This window comes from Myotis yumanensis, unplaced genomic scaffold (assembly GCF_028538775.1).
Source record: "Myotis yumanensis isolate MYYU_CA2020_CCGP unplaced genomic scaffold, mMyoYum1.0.hap1 SCAF_11, whole genome shotgun sequence".
NCBI classification, from domain to species: domain Eukaryota; kingdom Metazoa; phylum Chordata; class Mammalia; order Chiroptera; family Vespertilionidae; genus Myotis; species Myotis yumanensis.
In genome coordinates, this window is record NW_027223762.1 from 42,021,691 (window position 1) to 42,040,811 (window position 19,121).

General features: G+C 48.7%; 1 protein-coding gene across 1 annotated transcript; it reads left to right on the forward strand.

Annotated features, from left to right (window-relative positions):
• The first annotated feature begins 2,565 nt into the window (after window positions 1-2,565).
• Window positions 2,566-11,496, forward strand: NAGK (N-acetylglucosamine kinase). The gene is made up of 10 exons (XM_070429434.1): window positions 2,566-2,668; window positions 4,415-4,499; window positions 4,628-4,726; window positions 5,504-5,645; window positions 6,313-6,423; window positions 7,077-7,189; window positions 8,856-8,943; window positions 9,859-9,956; window positions 10,452-10,530; window positions 11,165-11,496. The coding sequence occupies exons 1-10, from the start codon at window positions 2,640-2,642 to the stop codon at window positions 11,353-11,355; spliced, it is 1,035 nt and encodes a 344-aa protein (XP_070285535.1). The 5' UTR covers window positions 2,566-2,639; the 3' UTR covers window positions 11,356-11,496.
• Window positions 11,497-19,121: the final 7,625 nt, after the last annotated feature.

A 19,121-nucleotide genomic window follows, 5' to 3' on the forward strand; every position in this document is an offset into this window, starting at 1 on the left:
GACAGCACACACTGATCAGTAATGCATCTAAAAATTAAAGGTCTCTGCAGTGCTTCACAGTTTCCCAAACTCTTGATATTTAAAACCTGTGTCAGCCTGACTAGGCAGATGCTTAGCATCTCCATTTTTGTAGATGAGCAGAAGCAGCAGCAATTATGTGTAATTCACCCAAGGTCATCAGCTGGTAAATGGTGAACTCAAGCCTTGTCTTCAAACTTGACACTTTCTCTTTGGCTTCCTTTTCTAACAAGCAATACAGAGGCAAGCTAGAATATTGTCAGCCCTACAAGTTTCAAGACTCATTGCTCTAGTGCATGGAAAGGCACAGTTCTTTCAAAACTCACTGACAATCTCTTCTCTTCAAAAATCACTCCCAGTTCAATCCCACCAGAATCAGTTAGTGTCATTTGTGGGGTGCGGCCAGTGTTTTGGACAGGTTCAAGCCTTGGACAGATGAGAGGGCACAGTCCTCTCATTGCCACGTGCAAGTCCCAGCTTGGGGGGCAGAGCCCTCCCAGCACAATTATAGCCAACAGCTATAGTTGTGAGCTTGAGCCTGTGGTCCGAACACGTGGCCCCACCTGCCTGAGTGATAGAGTTCAGGTGCATGTAGTGGAGTGGGACTGAAACCCACGAGAATGTTGTAAACAACGTGATCACGCCCTTACTTTGCCTCGTGGCACCTGCTAGAAAATAAAGACACGGCTTGTGGGCGTGGGCGCTGTCCATCAGGGGAGCAGCATCCCACCGAGACCCAGCTTTCATTCTCATGTCTGTCTTTTCTTAATCCTTTCATCACTCCCACTCGGGATCACCCTTGGCTGTGCCGGCGCGGCACAGTCATTCTAAAAATACGTGTGTGCTGGATCAAGCACCGTTCACCTCTGAGGTGCTATGGGTGTAAATAATATACATGGGCATAAAACAACCCTACCCCTCTCTCTGATAGTCTCTATGACATAGGGATTTAGTTTTCCATCACTTCTGGGGGTTACATTGTAGTGTTTCAGCACCCCAAATAAGTAAGAAATGAGGTGAAGACTCCTCTCTTCCCGTTTAAAACTCACATGCATGTCAAATGTTTACACCAAAGCATAGCCAGACCCAGATGGCTATCAGGGAAAGAGGCTCCTAGTGCAGGATTTCTCTATAAGAAGATGACAGACACATTGGGGTTTGGGGACAGGCTAGCTTGAGAACTGCCCTGCGAAGGACCAGCCCAGAGACTAATGTTCCCAAAGAGATGCCAAGGGCAACTGACCACCCTCCTGCCCAGCAGAGCTGCCCCTCATGAGCCCCAGCTTGATCTGGCTAGTTTTTTTGCCCCTTCGAAGGGTGGTGGCTGGAGGGCAACAAAACGCTTGTAAAGCTGTACCTGCTACTTTGTTTGGAAGTCTATGTCCCCACAAATACCCTTGTCAAATGAACTCAAAAAGAGCCTGGAGTCTTCGCTAGTAAATTATATTTATTCAAAGCTCTTGGAGTTTGCAACTAGGAACACAGCTAGGCAAAACCCCAGAAGTATCCCAAAGGAGAAAAGTTAAAAGTTCTTCTAGTAAAAAATATATATTCTTGAGAATTATCAGTCCTGCATTCTGAGTCCTAGGTCTGGTCCACACGGTTATCAAACAGCTGTCAGGCAGTCGGGATGATGGGTGCCAGGCAGTCCAGAGGAGAGGTGCCAGATGGTCCAGAGAATGGGTGTCAGGCCTGGTCGCACCCAGTGGTCTGGATAACGGATGTCATGTGGGCATGCATGGGAGTCCTTCAGGGGTAGAGGATTACCTGAAGTCCAGATGTATATCCAGGCACTGATGCAGGATTGGGAAACTCAAAAAAAGTTTAAGTTCCCAGGGTAGTTAGAATTAAGAATGAACTCTTTTCTCATGCCTCAACCTTCATAATGTTAATAATTTAAGCAGTTTGGTTAAAATGTGTCTATTTTAAATATTCCCTATCTTCACTTTTTTCCTCACATACCTCCCCTCCCCCCACCTTCCAAGAACTGAACTGAACGCCCTTCTCCGGGCCAAGGCCAAGGCCAGTCTCCAGCTGCCCTCCGTCCCCAGCGCGTCTGGAGTCCCCAGGGGATGCGTATTCACACCCGCGCAGCATCAAGTCTGCGGGAGGGTCCCCGGTGCACGTGGCACTTGTGCCATCGCCAGCCCGGTGGTGGGTGGAACACTACACTTTTTGGAGGCGCTGCGACACCCCTGGCCCGGGTGCGCACCTACCCGACCCCATACCCGCGGGGAGGGGGTGTCGGTCCCGCACCGCAGCTGGGCCACAGTCTACGTGGCTCCCGGGCAGTGCGCACGCGCGAGGCGGGGCCGCCAGCACCTTCCGGGGCCGAGGGGCGCGTCCGGCGGGTCCGGCTCCTCCGCCGGGGATCCCGGGCCCATCTCGGAAGCAGGGCCAGGCGCTGGGGCGGGGCCTGGGGGCCCGGAGCCGCCGAGGAGCGCCCTCGTCCAGCCGGGAGTCCCGCCCGGGCAGGGCCAGCCTGCGGCCCCGGCAGCGGGCGCCACGCCCCCCGCGCGCACGGGTGTCCACTGGCCGCTCGGGCGTCCACGTGACGCGGGGCGGTGCCGGGCGGGCGGGTAGCAGACGGCGCGATCTGCGGCGGCGGCGGCAACCTCAGCATGGCCGCGCTCTACGGGGGTGTAGAGGGGTGAGTGCGGCCGGGTGGCGGGAGCCCAGGAGGGGCGTCCTGCCAGCGGCTTGGCCCAGCCCCTGCCCGAGGGCGGGGCGGAAGAAAGGCCGTGGACGGGCTGGTGGCCTCCCGCCTCCGAGACCGGCCACTTTGGGCTGCGGGGCCTTGCAGAGCAGGTTCTGTGCACGCGCGGCGGTGCCTTTGCTCGCGCGGGTGCGTGTCCTGCCGGGGCTCTGCGGGTGCCACGGCCACACCCGGGGCCGGGCATGGGGGGGGGCGGGCGGGACGCGGGGGGCTCCTTTGTGTTTCACGGCGGGACCACGCCCCTTTCCCCAGGAACGACCCACTCGTCTGTTCCCCATTCCCGACCCCATGGAGGGTTTTACAGAACAGGTGTCAGGTGTGAAGTTGCTGGCCTGGCGGGTCGGGAGGGAGAGTGGGTGGAAGCCGGGACGGAGATCTTTGCCAGAGGGTGTCTGGGAGCTGGGGCCGCTGGAACCAGGGTGCTAGCCCGGCCTGGTCCCTCCAGGCTCCTGACCCTGGAAAGAGCCCTGTTATTCTTGCATTTTTCCTGCTCAGAAGATTGTCCCCTGGACTTGTTGTAGAGGCAAGACTTTTACCCAGTATAGGCTTCAGTTCCCACTTGTGTATAAAGTGAGAAGAGAGATGAAGGGGATGATCGCCAAGTCTCCTGCCAGTGACAACGTTCTCTGAATCCGGGTGCATCAAATCAGAGCATAATAGAGGTGGCTGTTGCCTCAGCCAGGGCACTTTTGAATCTGAATTGGATTACTTATATGGCAGCCACATCTCTGCTCACGCATGGACCCCACCATGTTTTTTTCACATGCATTGTTAAAGTTGATCTTCCCCATCCTGTAACTATTGCCCTTTTTTTTTAAAAACAAACAAACAAACAACAACAAAAACCTAAGTACAAGAGTTTGGATTCATCCCTGTTATATGTATAACATATGACCTCCCCCCCTCCCCCTCCGCCCCAGTTTGTCAAGAGGTTCTTTTCCGTGTTGAATCTCATGCATTAACTTCCCCTTGAAACTTCTTGTCACTTTTTAGTTTGGTCAGCAGGTCTTCAGTGTCCTCTTCTGGTAGTTTCAAAAGTACTGATCGGTATAGAAACATACATCACACCACCACAGACCTCCCTCCAAACTTCCATTTCCCCCAGGAGTAAGCATTTGACCATTTAGTTGCTTACGTGGTTATAAACTCCCTGCCACCTGGTCAGTGTTTCTCACCAGGGTGTCTTCAAGACCTTGGCAGCTGGGGCTGGATCTTGACAGGCAGCCTTTAGCTTTTGTGAGAAGCAGAGAGATGTGCCATTCTCTTTCGTCACATTTAGTGAGTGTTGGGGTGAGGATAAATTATCTGGAACTTGTGGTCTGGTGAGGGGCAGACAGAAAAACACTGAATACACTCAATACAGAGGAATCCTTAAAAGTTATGGAGGCACTGACTTGCCTTAGCTAATGGAGCGGTGTGAGTGCGCCACACGCCAGAGGTCTCAAGGACTAGCTGATGTATAAGTAGGGCCTTGCAGGATTAGTAGGATGTCCCCTAGGGAAGCTGAGCAGGACCTCTCTTAGAGTCCAGGAGCACAAACAGCCACCAAACCACGGGGGTGCGTTTGGGGATGGTGACTGGGTTTATTGAAGCAGTCTCTATCACACTGGCTCTGTGACAGGGACTGCACAAGCTTAGCTGTACCTTCAGGTTTTTCTGAGCAAGACTTGTGTTCTGTAGGGGAGGAACACGGTCCAAGGTTCTTTTACTCTCGGAGGATGGGCAGATCCTGGCAGAAGCGGATGGACTCAGCACAAACCACTGGGTAAAGGCCACACTGAGGGGCTTGGTTGTGGTTTTATTCCCTGTAACTCCTGGTCAGGGGTAGCAGCCTGTAGGGGCAGCACAGGTGTGCAGGCCTCTGTAACTCCTCCTTCCCTTGACTGGGGCCAGCTGATCGGGACAGACAAGTGTGTGGAGAGGATCAACGAGATGGTGAGCAGGGCCAAGCAGAAAGCAGGAGTGGATCCTCTGGTGCCTCTACGAAGCTTGGTGAGTCTGGGGTAGAGCCTGGGAGATGAGTCACAGCAACGCTGAGGAAGCGCATTTGAGGTAGATGAGTCCGATGACCTTGACTTCAGAGGTAAAGACCTTGGAGGCTTATTCTCTGGTCTAGAAACTTGCATGAGCTCACCTATTCTTGTGGCTTCAGTTGTCATCTACAAGCCATAACGATTGGAAGAGCACCGGGCTTTGGGGAGCCACTGCGGCCTTGGTGTGTCACTCAGCATCTCTGTGACCCTCCTTTCCCTCGTTTGGAAAGCGCTGATGACAGTAGCTGCCTCAGAGTTGCTGGGAAAGTAAAATGACATGACACACTCTGAAGTGGTTGGCAGAGACCCTGACCCATGAGCACTTACTAAGTGAGCTCTTCTTCCCAGCTCAGGCCTCTCTCCCAAGGTGCTGTAGCCTTGGCTTCTCCCTGGACACATCCTCAGTGAGATGTTCTGCAGGCACAGCCCAACCCCATGTATTCCCGACCAAGCTTGTCTCTCCTCAACCTGCTCCTCTGCCTAATTTTTCTGTTAAGGGCACTGTTGTCATCCTAAGCTCCAAACTTGGCATCGTTGAATCCCCAGTCCATTTCCTGTCCAGGTTCTTCCTACAGCCACAATCTTCCAAGGGGTTAGCACGTGGGGTGGAAGGAAGACAGGCTGGAGAAGCAAGGCCCAGATGTAGAGAGCAGGGGGCAGGTAGCAGGAGTGGTGGGGGTTGAGAAAGGAGCTGGGTCTACATCTTGCTTGCTTGCTCGCCTCCCCCGTGGCCTAGGGCCTATCCCTGAGCGGTGGGGAGCAGGAGGACGCGGTGAGGATCCTGATGGAGGAGCTGAGGGACCGATTTCCCTACCTGAGCGAAAGCTACGTAATCACCACCGATGCCGCTGGCTCCATCGCCACAGCTACGCCGGATGGTGAGGAGGTGGAGGGAGGGGTGAGGTTGAGAACTTTTTCTTGGGAAAGCTTGTTAGATGTAGCTGGGAGAATTGGTCTTGCAAATATCTGGAAGGCAACTTCCATCATATCCCATCCCCCTTTAATTAGCTTAAGTCTCTGCCAGTGCAAAGACTGGACAGGAGGGAAGACAAGAGGGTATCTTGATGAGAAGCAAGACCTAAGACTATCCCAAAGGAAGCAGGTCCTGAGGCTGGCTGAGGAAAGCAGTAAATGCTGAGAAACAAAAAAAAAAAAAAAAAAGGAAGAGGAGCTCTGATAGGAGTGTAAAAAGCCTTGGTACCACAAGATTGGCATATTGATAAGGTGGCTTAGGCTACTGACTATTACTGTGAATAGGATCCAGCACCATTCCTGGCATATAGTAGGTACTCAGTAAAGCAGGCAGTCACTGGAAGGCTGGCTGGGCAAGGGGACACAGGCTCCTATTCTCTCTGTCCCCAGAGAAGGGCTGTATGTAATTGAGAGCGGTCCCCCACCTTAGCAGGAAACTAGCTCAGTTTTCTCTGCAAGGCTGGGTGGCGATCCCTGGCCCAGGCTGGCGTTTGTCCTTCCTTCAGTTGGAAGCTGTGCGCTTGCTGTGTGCAGTGCGTTGGCCACACTGAGCCCCCTGTGCCCTTTCCCCAGGTGGGATCGTGCTCATCTCTGGGACAGGTTCCAACTGCAGGCTCATCAACCCAGATGGCTCTGAGAGTGGCTGCGGCGGCTGGGGCCACATGATGGGGGACGAGGGCTCAGGTGAGCTCTCACCGACTGGGCCCGGCTCAGGGTCCTGGACCTTCCCTGCCTGCAGCTCTTCAATCTTCTCTCTTGCCTTCAACCTGCTGACCCCTTGGGGATTTCTGGGGACAGCTCCTGAGTCGATGGTCCTGAGTACAAAACAGTGACCGAGTGTAGAGATGCAAATGCTGGACAAGTGGCTGCCTTGCTCTTCAGCAGTGATATGCACCCCGGATTCAGGTTCATGCCTCAGCATAATAGCTGTTGACTATGTGTGTTGGCTTTGGAGCCCTGGGGAGGAATGGACACTATGAAGGTTAAGGCCAAGGAGGCCAGGAGATGCTCTGCTCATCTGCTAACGGGAAGGGGATATAGAAGCTTCTCCCGCTATCACATCTTTATAGGCAGCAGGTGTAGGTTTTCATAGGGGCCCTTGGGGTCCAGTTCCTAGCAGCTGGTGTGACACAGCGTCACCTGTTCTGTCTTCCCCCTCCAGCTTTCCCTATGTGATCTGTCAGATGCAGTTCAATTAGAGGCCACCTGTCTGGGAATCGGGGCGCCTAACTTACTATAGTATCCATGCTGACTGCCAACGCTGTCTATGTATGAGGTTCCTTCCCTGTGAGCTTGGGGAGCTTGCCCCCTCTTCTAGCCCTCTCTGCTCTCCACAGCCTACTGGATTGCACACCAGGCAGTGAAAATAGTGTTCGACTCCATCGACAACCTGGAGGCAGCGCCTCATGACATTGGCTACGTCAAACAGGCCATGTTCAGCTACTTCCAGGTACTCCCCCTGCCCCTGGTACACACGCACACCTGGGGTAGGGCAGTGGGAGACTGAGCAGGAGTGATGCAAGAGAGGGACTGGGTGAGCCAAAGGAAAGTCGGGGTGAGTCGTGGGTCAGAGCCAGAGGATAGAGAAGTCATAGGTGAGGACAGGATTTGGATCGATATGGCGGTACACTCCAGGAGGGTATCAGGCATGAGGGAGGAGTAGGTTAGGGATGGGTGGTTAGCCACACTTCATTTTGGGCAGGTAGTGAAGGCAGATGACATTCTAAGCTGGAATGAGGAGTGCAGAGTGAGATCAGGAAACAGTGCTCACAGACAGAGACAGGGGTAAAGTCCGAACAGATACGTTAGACAGCGAGCTGTTTCGGCCTGTGTGGGTCAGGGAGGAGAGGCATTAGGAGGTGGACTGGGAGAGTTCTCAGGGAGGTGTGGCCTCCTACCCAGGCTATCGGGGATTGATTTTCCTTCTTGTCTCAGCTGTGCTTATTTGTAGTGGGTTTGGAAATAGCTGAGTTTATCTGAGCCAGAGGTAAAAGGTGGGAAGGGGAGAAGGAAGAGAATATAGATGTAATAGACATCTCTCTGGGTGAGGGCCACTTAGGTGAGCTGGGGATGGGCCTGGGAAAGAGATTAGAAATATAGGAGGTAGGCCCTGTATTTTCAAGACTCATAGGTTAATGATTATAGAGAAACTGGCCTGGGCCAAGCTGAGGAATAGGAATAGCAACTGCTATAGGAAGTGGAGGTAAGGTATGCTGACTCAGCAACTGGTTCAAAATCCCAGTGATATATCTACCACTCCCTCTCTTATCCTTTGGTCATTTTATAAGGTCATTGTAGAGAGTAAATAAGTACTCTTTATAATAGTAATACATTGCTGTAGGAGCTCAAATTTTAGCCCCTCTTCTTCCATCTTAGTAAATCTGGGGGATCACTGGTTCCTCAGGACATTCAGAGGTATTCTGGTTTGTTAAGTTTGTTGGGATAGAAGAAGGACCTTCTGTGGCCAAATAAGTTTGGGGGAAACAAATAGATTTCTTGGTTCAGGACTTCTCAGAGCCTTTAACTTGCTAATGTGCACTGTGAATCTCTAAGGGGGGGTTACAGTGTGCAGTAGTCTTTGGAGTCCTTTGATCAAATAAATATGTTCACGAGCACCTCAGGGAGCTACAGAACACACTTTGGTGAGCAGAGACCTGTGCTCTGTCCAAACTAATCTGTAAGGAGCAATGGAGCTTGTGTTGGGAGAATAAAGAACTTTTCTTAAATGAGAAATCTCAAATCCTTGCTTTCTCTCTAGAGCAGCGGTTCTCAACCTTTGGGTCGAGACCCCTTTGGGGGTCGAACGACCCTTTCATAGGGGTCGCCTAAGACCATCGGAAAACACATATATAATTACATATTGTTTTTGTGATTAATCACTATGCTTTAATTATGTTCAATTTGTAACAATGAAATTGGGGGTCACCACAACATGAGGAACTGTATTAAAGGGTCGCGGTATTAGGAAGGTTGAGAACCACTGCTCTAGAGCTTAAAAGAACAAACGTTCCACCTTTTCAATCAGTAGAGACATGAGAAAGGTCACCTTGAATGGGCAGACTGAGGATTTTCCTTTGCTTCTGACAACTATCTTGTACCTTTTCTCTGCCTCTCAGGTGCCAGACCGGCTAGGAATCCTCGTACACCTATATAGGGACTTTGATAAATCCAGGTTTGCTGGGTTTTGCCGGAAAATTGCAGAAGGTACTGGAGGTGGGGCGGGGTTTGTTCCCCAGGTGGGAAGGGGGCCGTAGTGGAGGAAGGTTCAGATGGGGACTGGAAGCCAGTTTGACCTCCCTTTGACCAAGTGGCCTCAGTTCTCTGCCATCATGGGCCTTGGGGTGAGGCAGGACACACAGTTGTACTGACAGCTGTTTTATGCTACCTGTTTCTCTTGGCAGCTATCGTGGCTTGTGCAGGCTGTATGTCCGTTTCTGAGAAATTTATGAAGCACTTGTCCTTTGGGCAAATCTGTAACTTTTTTAAAACCAAGATACCCAAAGAACTAGAGGATCCTGGAGCGGTTAGGCACGTTTGGTTGGGTGTCAGGAGTAGCTGAACCATAGGGCTTACTTGTCTGCACGCCACTCTTTCTTCACTGTACGGTCCACACTTCCTTAACTTGGATTCCTGCAGCCTCAGGGCATTGGAGGATCCTGCTGGCAGGAGGCCCCTTCAGAACAGAGCTGGGAAGGAGCTGACCAATAGCAGACTGTTGAAGGAGGGGGGGGGGGGCGGTCCTGTCAGGAGCACCAGCCAGCTGCTCACGTAGAGTCCTGGGTCCCCAGAGCCGAGACCTTCTGGGACAGACTCCATAACTCCGTGTAAGCAGGAGTGTGAGCCCGGGGCCAGGGTGCTTCTCTGCTGGGGGGCTTCCCTTCTCAAGTGCCTAGAACGAGCCACCTCCATCCAGGACACCCTTCCTAGGGAGAAGGGCCTGGTAGGGGTGGGGGAAGTAAGGGTGGAGTGGCAGCTTTGGAGGCCGACTTGCCTACATGCCCTGAAGTGGGCATCATTCCCAACTTAGACCTAGCTGTTGCTGCCCTGCACCAGAGAGCGGGAACTGAGCACTGGCAGCTCCCTGGGAACTCACCCCTCCCCCCTCCTCCCCTCCCCCAGGTGCTCAGCAGGGAGACCCCCTCTCCCGGTACATCTTCAGGAAGGCTGGGGAGATGCTGGGCAGGCACGTGGTGGCGGTGTTGCCTGAGATTGACCCGGTGAGTTGAGGTGGGAGCTGCTGGGCCAGGTTTGGCCCTTTCCCACGAGGGGTGAGACAGTCCCATCGAACCCTGTAAATTGGATATGATTTTAAATGAAAACGTGGGTTTGAGAAAAATTTTGTAGAATGTCTATAACACAAAAAAGTTCTTTGGTCCAGTGCCTCCTGCCTGTGGCTGGTCCGTGATCTTTCTTTATATGTAGAGCATTGGTTCAATGTGGTAACGGGCTCCTCCCTTTCAGTCATGTTTCTGCCCATTTACCTCTCTTCTTGCTCCTTCCTCTGTTGCTGCTCAATGCTTTTTCCTTTCCCCTCTCCCCCTTGCCTTTGTGAATCTCCCTATTTTCCTCTCCTCCCCCTTTTCCCCCTTGAGTTCACCTCTGGCTCTCAACTAGTGGCGTGTACGTGGGATAGGGAGCGCTGGTTTTAAGATTATCCCCTTCAGCATCGGAGACTTGGTCACCCCCACTGTCCATTTCTGCTCTCTGGCCAGGTCTTGTTCAAAGGGGAGATTGGCCTCCCCATCCTGTGTGTGGGCTCTGTGTGGAAGAGCTGGGAGCTGCTGAAGGAAGGTGAGTGTGTGTTGGGGGTTGGGGGGGGGGGGGCTTTGGGGGGGCCCAAGGGTGAGGGATGGTGCGGGAAGAGGTGGCTCAGGAAAGCTCTCTGCTCCAGGAGGCCACTGATGCCTCAGCTCCAGCCCTCAGCCTTCAGTCTGCTGGGGGGCCCTTGTACAGGGTCCCATCCAGCTTCTTTGAATTCTTAAAAGATGTTCTTTTCCAAAGGATTTATTAAATAACTCCATTTTTTTAAAATTAAAGACAAATATAACTTAAAATCAGAGCTTCAGACCAGCGTGTGGTGACATCCCTGGTCTCAACAGTGTCCTAGTCAGAAGGAAAGAAACGGGCCTTCTTTGCCCTTGCTGCCTTGGGCAACTCTGGTTCCATTAGGTTCTGAAGTAGCTCAAGGGCCCTTGCTCCTTGGAGCTCCCGGCATCGGGCACGGGGACAGCTGGCTCCAGTTCCCCAGTCGTTACTGGGCTCACGCACTGGTGCACACCTGGTGGGATTTGGCATGTGGGTCCCCCAGGACCTGTACGGGAATGCCTCAGGGCGCGGGCCTCTTTCCTCGCTCTTTGTCCCCACCATGGGCTCCATCACAGGCCATTGGTCTCCTTCATCTGTCCTCTGCCCTCTTTTCCTCCAGGTTTCCTGTTGGCGCTGACCCAGGGCAGAGAGATCCAGGCTCAGAACTCCTTCTCCAGCTTCACCCTGATGAAGCTCAATCACTCCTCTGCCCTGGGCGGGGCCAGCCTCGGGGCCAGACACATCGGGCACCTCCTCCCCTTGGACTACAGTGTCAATGCCGTTGCCTTCTACTCTTATACCTTCTCCTAGGGGGCTGGCCCTGGCTCCACCCCCGCCGTGGCCAGTGGACAATGGGTGCTGGGAGGGAGGGGGATTTTTTTTCCTTTTCCTTTTTTTTTTTTTTCCAAAGGAAAAACAGAGAGAAAATAAATGCACTTTACCCACTCCCCAGTTGGATTGTGTTGTGAAGCACACTTGCTATGTACATTCAGTGCACCTGCCTGCAGGTGGCCCAGAGGGCTCACGGAATGGGTTTAGCCCAGGGTTTAAAGCCCCACCCCCAGGTGCTTGGCCTGCAGTTGGACTTACAGTTTATCTGTGTGCCACCCCTCCCCCAGTGTTAGCATACTCCTGATGCTGCTGCCGGTTAACCTGTGTCCTCAATTTTCTGTCAAAGTGGGTAATGATCTCTGCCAGAGCATTTCAGTGGAACTAAATGTTCTCCATGCAAAACATTACCGGGAATGACCTTAGACATACCACACCCTCTCCTGAGAGTGCCACATAGAATTTAGGGGACAGGATGCAAATCTCATCTGGGAGGATTGGTACTTAGGGGTGAGCAGCACATTTTGCAGTTTTCTGCATGAGTCCTTTGAGAGGTTATGAGGATGGCTGAGATCCAAGGCCAACTAGATACAATTTAACTAGGTGCCTACCTATTCTGGGATAGCCTGGCTCTGGTTACAGCACAACACTTTGCATCTGTTGTGTAGCACTGGGAAAGGTGAACATCAGTGAAGAGGAGACAGGATTCCTGTCCTTTGGATAATGTAGTTTGACAAGCCCAAAGTTTCCTGTTCTGCTGACCATACTGCTTAGTGAAGGCTGAAGTCCTTGATTAATAGTGGCTACCTCTCTAGGTGTTGAGAGTGTAAGCTGTTAGAAGGCATGGATTATATCCTGGATATCAGTTCTCAAACTCAATGTTATCAGTTATTCTAGAACTTGTTTTAAACCCAGATTTCTGTTTTCTTCCCCCTCTATAAGGTTATCTGATTCAATAGGTCAAAGATCAGATAGGGAATTTTCTATTTTTAAAATTTTTTTTGTTAATCCTCACCCAAGGATATTTTTCCATTGATTTTTATTTAGGAAGAGTAGAAGAGGGAAAGACAGAAGCATCAATGTGAAAGAAACACATCAATTGGTTGCCTCCTGCATGCCCCCTACCAGGGCCTGGGCTGGGGAGGAGCCTGCAACCAAGGTATGTGCCCTTGCCCAGAATTGAACCTGGGACCCTTTAGTCCACAGGCTGACGCTCAAACCAGCTAGGGTGAGATAGGGAATTTTCCTTTACTCTGAACACCTTTTGTCATTTCTGCTGCAGAGGTCCAGGATCTGCATTTGAGGGAGCGCTACCCTACAGCTTTTGAATTCCGATTAGGGGACTTGATATTTGTTTCCCAAGTCAGATGACACTTACTTCATAGTGTGTAAGAGAATGGCAGCAGTTCTCATTCCAACAGGTCTTGCCCAACATAGTAAGGTGGAGCTTTGAGCAATGAGAACTCAAGCCAAGTCCCTTCCGAAGGGACAGCCAGACATCTTTGTATCTAGCTGTGGCCCAACCCACTGGGGTCCAGCTCTCAGCAAGTCTAATACATCATCTGGTAAAGAGCTGGCAAAGAGAATAGGGACACACTGGAACTGCCTTTGCTATATCTCTTTGACCTAGTAACACTGTTAACGAGCAGTGAGCTTTGGAGAACATTTTTACATGTCAAGATCAAGCAGTATTTTAGATTTAGAATCTAAAACTTTATGGTGAAGAGTTTAAAATAGAAGCCTTATCTTTCTTACCACTGTCTAGGCCAGCTGTGGGCAAACTACGGCCCGTGGGCCGTATCCGGCCCGTTTGAAATGAATAAAACTAAAAAAAAAAAAAAAAAAGACCGTACCCTTTTATGTAATGATGTTTACTTTGAATTTATATTAGTTCACACAAACACTCCATCCATGCTTTTGTTCCGGCCCTCCGGTCCAGTTTAAGAACCCATTGTGGCCCTCGAGTCAAAAAGTTTGCCCACCCCTGGTCTAGGCTCTGCTATTCCAACTGGACAATGGAGGATTTCGAGCAGAGCAATGAGCACATCATGACTGATTTTTTTTTTTAGTGCCAGCACATAGGTTGTTACCACAGTAGCACTGGCACCTAGGACAGTGCTTGGGACCTAGCAGGCTCTCAAACTTGTTCAATATTTGAAAGGCAGATACAGAATCCTTATTTACTAGATAAGAGTCAGTTTTGCCCAGAAACAGGAAAAATAACAGCTATCCAGTTTCCCTTCAAACCCAAGGTTTTCCTATTACAATTTGTTTGTTCAGAGCTGTACATAGTATTACCACTATTGCTACCATATATTAAGGAAGTATTTTGAAATTAAATTTAGTCTAATTGTCACACTGGCCCTAGGAAGGAGGTATGTCAGCTTTATAAACAAACAAGTTCAGACCGAAAACACAAAGGAAGTGGAGAAGGTGGCATTCACACAGGGCAATGCTTAATATTATAACACTATTTGGAATGGAAAATTATACAACTAAAACTATGATCAATCTTGAGACAAAAAAAAATCTCTCGCAAACACACACACGTATACCACCACCTGTATAGTTCGATTATATAATGACCCAACCTTAGGAAAAAGAGTTCCACTGCCAGAAAATGCATTTTTTTCTCATTTTATTAATATTTTCAACAGCTGCCATTTGGTTTGTATAGCAAAATTTTTAAAGTAACTTTTTTCCTATTTTTGATACTTTTATGAAAATTATTTATTTTAAAGCCCTGCTTCTCCCCCAAAGAAGTATTAATAACCACCATGTAATGTTTATGGGGGAGAGACAAAAACAGCTTTTAAACACTTTGAAACAGGGATCAAGGTCCAAAGTCAAGACCCGGGCCTGCTGGAGGTGCTAAGCTGCCTATGGACACCATCAACGCTTCACCACCCACACCAAGGGGGGGGCATGCACAGACCTCTGGGCTTCTTGTTCTACAAGCTGCACTTTCTCCTCTGCACCTCCTCTGATGGTGGTCCTCCTCTCCCCAAAATCTGTCCAACGAAGGCAGCATGATCTTGAACAAAGGTTCCACCTTGTCATGGAGATGATACTATTTAGAAATTTCAGAGACTCCCCTACCCAGTTGGGGAGGAAAAAAATCTCCAACACAGTATTACTGATGGTTCACTTTCTTGTCCACTCAAACACATACTCCTACTTCAGAATAAATTAATTACCAGATGCTTCAAAAGTGCTGACATGTAGATAGCAAAAGAGTTTCTTATAAAAAAGTTGCAAAACTATAAAAATTTCTGCAGCAGTTTAGGCTCCTAATGTCTTGAGCTTCTGGTAACAAAGCTGGTTCTGATAAGCAGTTCCTTTGACGTGAAGAGCACCTTCCCCTAGAGTCCTATGTTCTAAGGGTTCCTTTAGACCACGGGAGGTTGAAATCCAAGTTTCAAGGACTCCTTGCTGACAAAATGTGGTATATCTATCAATGGAATACTATAGCAATAAAAAGGGACAAACTACCAACACAAGTTAAACATCATGGATAAACCACAAAATATGCTAAGTGAAAAAAGCCAGAGGCAAGAGAACAGATTTTGTATGATTCCATTGACATGATGTCCAGAAAAGGCAAGTTTATAGAGATGGAAATTAGTGTCACTTAGAGCTGGGAACAGGGATTACTGTGCAATAAATGAAGGATCTTATTGGGGTGGACGAAAATGTTCTAAAACAGTTACGGGTATGGCTGTGCCACTCAGGAAAGTTACTAAAATCATTCAATTTAACACTTGAAATGGGTGGATTTATTATATGTAAAATATGCCTCAATAATTTTTTTAAACAACCCTGCCTCCCGAACAACCCATCCAAGCACTAAACATTCCTGAGGTTCACAATCAAGGGCAGGATTATCACTTAGTGTTGAGTTCAGAGTGAAAACACTGTACCATTTTATGGTAAACTGCCTAGGATGTTTCTTCATTATAGAATAAAAGGTCACCTGTAAGTAGGAGTCCCAAAAATGAGCCTCCTAGTAATAAAATCTAAGGGGGCTTTTTCTTTTAGAATAAAGATGGTGCATCTGTCCCTTTGCAGATTTCTTTTTTATTCCCTGGGGTGGGGTGTGACTCTTGGCTGACACCTTGTGGAATTCAGTGTACTTGGCTGTCCTATTCCTAGGACTCCCATAAAAACTAGAGTGACGGGCAGGGGCGGGTGGGGGGGGGGAGAGAGACAAGAGTAGGCAGGTAGGCAGAAGGTCAAGTAGCAAGCAAAAAACCTGAGTGTTGCCTTCAGTCAGCCTCCTACTGCCCTGTTCCTTGTCACCAATTATAGCTGCAAGATGGGAGAAATAAAAACAGAAGATTAAAAGCAAGGGGGGGGGGGGCTTTCAAAATTGTGACTAACCAAGTCTGAATGAAATTCACACGACAGCAGAGCAGTGGCTGAAGAAAGTACTCTGTGAACTACAAAGGCAGAGGGACCAGAAGAACTAAGGATCCCCATGGGCAACGAGGGGGCAATGATTCACTTGGGAACCGCAAGCAGAGGTAGGAGGAAATGAAGGTTCCCAGTGTACAGCAGACCTGGGTCACCTCTCCTGTTCTTCCCACCCACCTCCTAAACAAATGAGGTTTGCATTATCCCCAAGGAGAGTGCTGGGGGGTATCTCCAAATCTTAAATGTCTGGTCTCTTCTGCCTGTTCCCATACCTCAGCATCACCTAAACCAAGGAACGTTAATTTGCTGGTACCCTTATTGAAGACCACTTGCCCCTTCCAATCAAGCAGGTAGATTCCTGGGCTCCTAATGTTTCTACAGTGTTTGCAACAGCACTAATATAAGAAGATTCAGTCAAGCTATTTCCTTTGGCTACTTCAAACGACTTTCCTCTCTGACATATCATTGCCAGAGTATCCAACTGACCTCCTTACTTCTAAGCCTCTCCGAAATCAAGACAAAACGTTGACATTGTAACAATACACAATTTGAAAAATGTTTAGTATTTCACTAAAAACATTTTTAAGCCATAGAGTTAGCATTAGAACCTGAATTTAAAAGATCCCAGCTATTTTAACTTTGGAAACCGAGGTGCTACAAAGGTTCAGCCTTTTATGATTTTGTTTTATTTGACCTAATATAACCCCCCAAAAGTCATCTGCTGTAAGCAGAAACTGGCCCAAAGACCCAAAGTTGCGGGTGCTTAGGCCTAGGCTGTGCCCATCAAGTTTTCTGCTGTAGATCTATGGCCAGGAGAAACTGAAAAAGCATTTCCTTTATTTTTATGTTTTTCTCCTTGAAGAGCAAGAAATAAAATAATTTTCATCTTGGAGTTTTAGAGTTCAATAACCACAAAAATCAGAAAGTAATCACTAATAAACTAACACTGAGACCAACCAGAATTGGCAACCGGTAAAAATATATGTTCTGTTTCTATAAAAATTATCAAACTTCCAGTTGCCAATAAAAAAAAGTTTCAACAGAATAATGACTGAAATTCAACATCAAAGTGATCACTTATAAATAACAGCCCACCATTAAAGGGTAACGGTGTCCAGCCTGGCTGGCACCCAGACCCTCTCCTATGAGGCAGAGGCTCCCAGCCTTTCCCGGTCAAGGTCCAAAGAGACCCAAATGCCTTTTTTGCTAAGAAACTGGCAAACACTAACTATAGCTGAGCCTGTGATCTGGGTAACAGCTGTGCTCCCACCTCACAACATAACAGATGAAGAGTTGAGCTATAAGAGGAGCCACTGGAAGCATCAGCCTAAACATTTAAAAAGGGGTCGTATTGCGAGCTGCTTTCTGATCCTGGAGTCAGCACACTCTGGAAAATCCAGCCCTCAGGTTCACTGCTCACTTGGCAGGAACATTTCGTAGTTCTGCCTAAATATGCCTTGTGACAGTACACTGAAGACTGACATCCAAAGTAGAGCCCCAGGCGGAAAGACAAGCCCTTTGGACTGCACCTAGCATTATAGCCTGTCCTGGCGTCAGAAGAGCTAGCCTTCAGGATGAAGAAATGGCTCGATCTGGATCCCGGTAGCACTTTCCTGACTGGAGCACACAAGAACCCATTGTACTCTGTGACAGCAATACCCAGATCTAGAAAATGTCTCTTTCTGCAATCACAACCTTTCCTACCAACCTCTCTCCCACATCCACATACTTAATTTGCATAGACTTTATTTCAGGTTACAAGATCTTTTCCTGATATGTCTATCACACACGGCCCCAGAAAAGAGAGAGACTTCTAATTCTGCACTTCCACGGCCCTCTCCTTGTTACAGGCAACAACCCCAGTTGGAAGCTGAAGCTGTAATCAAGAAATTCCTTTGTCCATACACCTCCCTAGAAAACAAATGAGAGTTCCATTCTTTTGAGGTAAAGGTTTTGGGAATGAATGTGCACGTCTGGCAATACAAGCTCCCTATGATATGTGACCTAACAAGGAAGGCCAGTTCAAATAATGCCGTCCAATAGACTCATAAAAAAACGCTGTGGGTTTGTATTTTAAATCTGACCTTAGACTGTGGCTGTTCATAACATCAACAAGGAACTCATAAGAAAAAGGAGAAGTTCTTAAGCTTTCCAGATCCTAGTCCTTTCCTTCCAACCTCTCTCCCACATCCACATACTGATTTTGCAGAGACTTTATTTCAAGTTACAAGATCTTTTCCTGATACAGTGGGGCCTTGACTTACGAGTGTCCCGACTAACGAGTTTTTTGAGATACCAGCTGTCTCTCGGCCGATTTTTTGCATTGAGTTGATAGAGTAATTTGAGTTAACGAGCTCGGTCTCGGAACGAATTAAACTCGTAAGTCAAGGCCCCACTGTATGTCTATCCACAACACAGGAACAGTCACACAGAAGCCACCGTCCTCCAGGCCCTGGAAGTCCTCATCCTGGGAGAATGGCCAGGAATTGACGCACTCTCTTTTAGAACTGACCGCCACCTACATCTCTGTCACACAAAGGCAGCACCTGGTACCCAGTTTAGTTCCCTATGAGTATCAGCAAAAAACCCCTGTGACTTATAGGCAGGAAAGACGAAAGGAATGTGCCCAGAGGCCCAACCTACAAAACTTAGGAACAGCAAAATTTTATAGCTGCTGAAACTATCCCAGTGGGTCACACAGTCACCTGGGTCAAGAAGGACTCACTCTATTAGGCTTTTTTTTTTTTTTAGTTCTTTTGCATAATTCTGTAAAGTGGGAGAAGCATCAAAATTGTGAACTGAGCTTCTTGCTAGTGTCCTAAAAAATATATTTACTTATAAAAGTGCATAAACCTTTCCAAGGAAAGTAATATGCCAAAAGGACTGAGTCTTCATGGGCTGGGAAAAACAACTGTCAAAATAAACTTAAGACACACTAACAGGATTCAAGGATGGCTTCTCCAGGCTGAAGCTGATGGCCAGCATAGCATGCCTTTCACACACCTTTGGTAATAATATCTTTTCTGAAAATCAGAGTAGGGTGGGGGTAGAAAGGAATATGGGACTAGATACCATGAAAGACAAAAAGGCAAATCTACCCAAGTGCTCCTGTACCTTGTAAATGATGAGTTTGATGGTAGCTGTAAACAGAGGCTTAAGAGTAGGCCAACCGTAACTGTATGACTCAAATGGCAATAACCATCACAGTTTTCCCCTTGAATTTACAACTTTCATCAACATCAAAAGAGTTACTGTAAACCAATATTTTAAGTCCGTGTTTTCTTGAATGGAGGTTCAAGGCAGGAAGACATGGGCTCAGCAGGCAATTGGTAATC

What these genes read in the sequence shown, in the direction of transcription:
- NAGK (XM_070429434.1), top strand. Translation starts at nt 2,640, where the DNA reads ATGGCCGCGCTCTACGGGGGTGTAGAGGG. An exon ending in TTGCCGGAAAATTGCAGAAG is followed by an intron (nt 8,944 to 9,858) that starts GTACTGGAGGTG and finishes CCCCTCCCCCAG; the next exon opens with GTGCTCAGCAGGGAGACCCC. An exon ending in TGTTGCCTGAGATTGACCCG is followed by an intron (nt 9,957 to 10,451) that starts GTGAGTTGAGGT and finishes CTCTCTGGCCAG; the next exon opens with GTCTTGTTCAAAGGGGAGAT.